This window comes from Diuraphis noxia, unplaced genomic scaffold (genome assembly GCF_037042655.1).
Source record: "Diuraphis noxia isolate RWA-SAM2 unplaced genomic scaffold, SU_Dnox_SAM2 contig0001, whole genome shotgun sequence".
NCBI classification, from domain to species: domain Eukaryota; kingdom Metazoa; phylum Arthropoda; class Insecta; order Hemiptera; family Aphididae; genus Diuraphis; species Diuraphis noxia.
In genome coordinates, this window is record NW_028301711.1 from 504,605 (window position 1) to 509,938 (window position 5,334).

A 5,334-nucleotide genomic window follows, 5' to 3' on the forward strand; every position below is an offset into this window, starting at 1 on the left:
AAGAATGAACGTAAAAATGTCCGACGTGCCAATGACATAAAGTGAATTACACACATACCTTCTTCTTCTTCTTCTTCTTCTTCTTCTTCTTCTTCTTCTTCTTCTTCTTCTTCTTCGGTAAACTCGGCCCTAGGACCATCCCGACATACATCCTTGCCTCCAGTTTTCTCTATTCGATGCCTGTAATCTCCAATCTTACGACTTTCTTTACTACTATATTAAATAAGATTGGTGACAATGATTGGGTCTGAGTTTGTATTTCCAACCTTAACTTTGACAAATGTATCCAAAATGCTTATCCCAACCAATTTTATAAGCTTGTCCTGGAAATGGAATTCTCTCAAGATGTTTATTAAGCTTTCTCTATGGATGCTATCATACGCCTTCTTAAAATCTATGAAAAGAACGTGTATTTCTCTATCGAACTCCCAGATTTTTTGAAATATTTGTCTTAAAATAAATATCTGGTCTGTGGTCGATCTTCCCGGTCTGAAGCCACCTTGGTAATTGCCAATAATTTGCTCTGCTTTTGTTTTTATTCTTGTTAATAAATTGTTAATAAAAAATTTTATACGCCACGTTTAAGAGGGCTATCCCACGATAGTTATTGCAGTCTTGTTTACTTCCCTTTTTATGAATTGGACAGATCACCGCTGTCTTCCACTCTTTAGGCATTTTTTCAGTTGTCCAGACTTCGTGAATTACCTTCCATAACCACATTACCATTTCCTCTCCGCCTTCCTTTAAGAGCTCTGATTGAATGTCATCCTCTCCGGGGGATTTGTTATTCTTTAGCATGTTTATCTGTAATTTTATTTCTTCCAAGGTCGGTTCTTCACAATCCCGTGATTCTTGGATTTCCTGATTAAAATTAAAATTAAAGGTTTCATTCGGTTCTTCACAGTTTAGCAAGTTTTCAAAGTAGCTAGCACATTTCTTTGCCAACTCTTCATTTGTAGTTATCATCCCTTAGAAATCTTTCTTTCTTTTTGTATCCACCTCTGAGATCATTCACTCGCTTATACATATCCCTAGTTCTGTGTGTTTTATAATCGAGTTCTGCTGTTTCTAATATGTTTTGAACGTATTTTCTCTTTTCACATCTCAATATCTTGCTGGCTTCTTTTTGGCGAGTTCTAAATCTTCTCAGTGTTACTTCGTTGTTAGTGTCAATTAACCACTCTTGTCTTGCTAATTTTCTTCTTTGTACAGCTTCTTCACAAATCGTATTGAACCATGGTTTTGTTTTCGATACTTTTTTTCCCAAGACTTTCGATGATGCTTCATTTATGCTTTCTTTTACATGTTCCCATGTTTTATTAACATTTAAGTTTCTTTCTATATCTAGTTGATTACTTTTAATAATATTCTGAAAGCACTCTACATACTCTTTGCATATTTGTTTGTCCTTTAGTTTATTTATATCGGTACGTCCTTTGTTTGTTAGATTACCTTTCTTATACTTCTTAATTTTTACTTTCATCCATATATCAACCAATAGGTGGTCCGAGTCCATATCAGCTCCCCGTAAAGTTCTTATATTCAGGATACTATTTTTGAATCTATTATTTATTAGGACATGGTCAATTTGGTTTTTATGTCTCCCATTCGGCGAGATCCATGTATATTTATGTATGTCTTTTCGTTGGAACATAGTACTTTTGACCACCAAACCCTTTCCTAAAGCGAAGTCGATTAATTTAGTACCATTATCGTTGGTGCTGGAATGTAGGCTGTAGTTTCCAATAGTCGATTTGTAGCACTCTTCCCTTCCTATTTTTGCATTGAAATCACCTAGTACTAATTTTATATCACCTTTTGACGTGCTAAACGTATCTTCTAGTGTTGCATAAAACAGCTCTTTTTCTTCTTCATTCTTATCCTCAGTTGGAGCATGCGCGTTGATTAATACCATGTCAAAATTGTCTGTTTTAATTGTTAAAGTTGTAATTCTCGGATTTATATCTCTAAACTCCTTTACTGAATGTATAATTGATTCGTGCACAGCAAAACCGGTTCCCAGTTTATGACCTTTTTCGCATTTTCCGTTAAACATACCTAAACAATACCTACATCATCAAGAGTGTATAGTGTAGGTACATGATAAATACCCACGCATGGAACGCCATCGACACCGTCAACGTTTATACAGATCACACAAAGTCGAACCAAAAGTGACATTTTAACATTTTAAAAGCAAACAGAAACAGTTGTTTTTAAATATTATTTGTACATGGTACATTATTATTATTATTGCATTACTATTATTTTAACGTCAAAAGTAACATGACATCATAATATTATGGTGGTATAGAGAGTGGAAAATAACTTCTAAAAGGCAGTGATTGAAAAATATATGTGAGGGGCTGAAGGCCTCCCAATTTTTTTACTCTAATTGCGTCTATGTGCAATACAATTGAAGTACGGTTAGGTTAAAATACAGATATAAGAAGATGAGTTGATTAGTTTGTACATTCATATTTATAAAAGTAAGTGTAGATACTATAAATTATATGGTAAGTCTGAGCCATCTGAGGTGAATATTTGTATCATGTGAGTACTATGTAATTGTATGAAAGAAAGTCCATTATAAACTATACTGTGAAAATGTATAAGTGTTTTGTTCATTTGTTAAAAGTACAATAACTGTAACTCTATCTTTTATTGAGTGCGTGTGTGAACTATGCAATAGAAACATAGTTCAATATCAATACGGTCAAATTATTCAATTGTATTTTGTTTTGAGCAGTAAAACAAAAAAGAAGAACTACTTTTTTGACCACTGATAACTTGCTTTATCTTACATATAAAATCAGCAATTTTCACGGCGTATATAGTAATAAACGTTATATAACAACATTAAGTTATATGTACATTATACATTAAACATTATTTTTTCAATTCTTATCTTATAAATGGCGTGTTTAAGACAACAAAAAATACAATGTGAATAATATATTGTTATGAAATATGATATTAATATGTTAATAGCAATTCATGGTGATACATAATAATAAGTTAACTTAAGCATATACGATGTACAGTTAGTTCTAAAGTATAGGGAGCATTGATAAGAGTATAGCATGTGGAATGATGAAATCCGTAGTACACATCTTACAATTAATAAAGAATTCAGTAGAAAGCCATTTAGCAGAACTCAACTGTTTGTAGTTAAAATACCTAGGTACCGATGTGTTATGTATGTAGGTACAGACAAACAACTGTTTAAGAAAACATATAAGTATAAGTTGATATAGTTGTGAGTTGTAACACATTTAGTGTAGGTGTAAGTGTGTGTGTCTGTCATAGGCGCTGTAATGGGGGAGGGGCTGTAGGGGCTAAGCCCCCTAAAAAACATTCAAAGTCCCCCTAAAAACCACGCAAAGCTTTATATTAAAAAAACAATAAGTGATTACCATTGAAAAAACGAATAATAGAAAACTTGTTAACTTTGAAGGATCATCATTACTTATAAATCAATATTTGTTTGAAGTTATACCTTATGAATTGAAATGTGAGATGATTGTTTTGAAAAATATGATGATATGAGTTACTATAATATATCTAAGAATATAAAATGTAAAAACTGTATTAAATCTGTTACCTATACTTATAAAAGTTCATTATTTTTTTATTTTTTATTTTTAATTTTTACTTGCCTGGCAATTAGCACATTTTTATAGAGGATAAAGGATAACTTCTGATAGTCAGTGATTGTAAAATATATGTGAGGGGCTGTGGTGTGTGTGTATGTTCGTATGTACACAGTTTTACCTAATTAACACTAATACAATCATAATGTTGGTTAATCTACTTGTGACAGTAAATTTGAGACAAAAATTGTTGAATGTTCTCATGTGTTGTTAACTGTACAGTATAGTCTATACTATATGCATTAACCCTTTCCAGCCCAGTGATGATTTTATACATCATGACATTTAGCCATTTTTCTGTTTTTCTGTGATAACCATGGATTATTGTGAGTTGCATAATTAAATAAAGTAATATTATTACTTATAACTGGCACCACTGTTATTTAGTGTATGATTTGATTTTCCCTCGAAAAAAATAATTTCTTATCACTCATTATTCAAAACACCCAGCGTCCCTGATTTTGAAACTTTGGCCACATTTTAAGGTAAGTAATTTTAATAATACATTAGAAAAAAAAATAGTTACGTTTCAATTAGTTGTTTATCTATCAGAAAATATTATAAGCATATAATTTAGTTTATGTTTACGATTTTTACAAGGTCTTATATCATATGACTCAAAAAATTATCAATAGGCATATATGAATTATATCGTTTTATGTTTACTATTACGTAGACGCCCAATGATACTTTTATGCATCATCAATTTATTTTATTAAAAATATTTTTTTCTAGTCTAAAATGAATAATTTAAACGACGAACAAATTGCTGAGCTACTTGTGGGTGATGTGTCTGATATTGAAGAATTAAATGAAGAAGACGAAGATGATAATTTGGATGAATTTTTTAATGTTGTTGAACAAAATTTCCATGATGAAGTAATCCATTTTTTAATTTTTTTTTTTTGTAAATAGACTCAAAAGTGGTTAAGTTAGTGAATAAAAATTAACTTTAATTAGTAATGTTTAGTCAACCTTTAGACAGTTAAACTATAAGATTATAAATAATAAAAATGAAAACCATAATACAATTTGGAACTTTGATGAATCCCAACAAAACAATTTCTTTAACTAGCTAAGTTATCAAGTCAATAAGAAAATTAACTAACTAAAGAAGTTGAAAAGTTAAAATAAATTAACTTTTTAACTTAGCTTTCAATTGTTGACTAGTTTGCACATCTTTGAATAGAGATACTCAAATATTATATTATATATATATATGTATATTTTTTGTTGTTGTTTGTATAGGTATTGCATTTATATAATATTTTTGATCTAAAATAGGTCAATAAATAATATATTATTATATTTTATAGTATGCATCTAAAACCTTTTATGTAGGTATATGTAATAGTACATCTACTATTTATGGATATAATACTATAAATTGAGTACAAAAATTTAGTTTTAATAAATTTAAAAATAATTAAATGTAATTATTTTCTTTATATTATATGTACTTTTCAATTATAATATATTATTTACTGTATGTCTTATACTGTAATTTATGCATTAGATTTATTTCTTATTTCTTATATAGGTAACAAATATGAACCAAACTGAAAATAACGATGAAATCACTTTGGATATGCTTGATGAAGCCTTAGAAAGCAATTTAATTGATGAGGTATTTGAATTTTCAGAAGGTACAGTAAGTACTAATAACAATGATGATGATATT

General features: G+C 29.7%; 1 protein-coding gene across 1 annotated transcript; it reads right to left on the minus strand.

Moving 5' to 3' along the window:
- Positions 1-949: 949 nt before the first annotated feature.
- LOC149059121 (uncharacterized) lies at positions 950-2,056 on the minus strand. Its single transcript, XM_089222795.1, has one exon. It carries the CDS (start codon positions 2,054-2,056, stop codon positions 950-952), a length of 1,107 nt encoding a protein of 368 aa, XP_089078921.1.
- Positions 2,057-5,334: the final 3,278 nt, after the last annotated feature.

Bases quoted from the DNA above. Each gene is read 5' to 3' on its own strand.
- LOC149059121 (XM_089222795.1), bottom strand. From the start codon at position 2,056: ATGTTTAACGGAAAATGCGAAAAAGGTCATAAACTGGGAACCGGTTTT.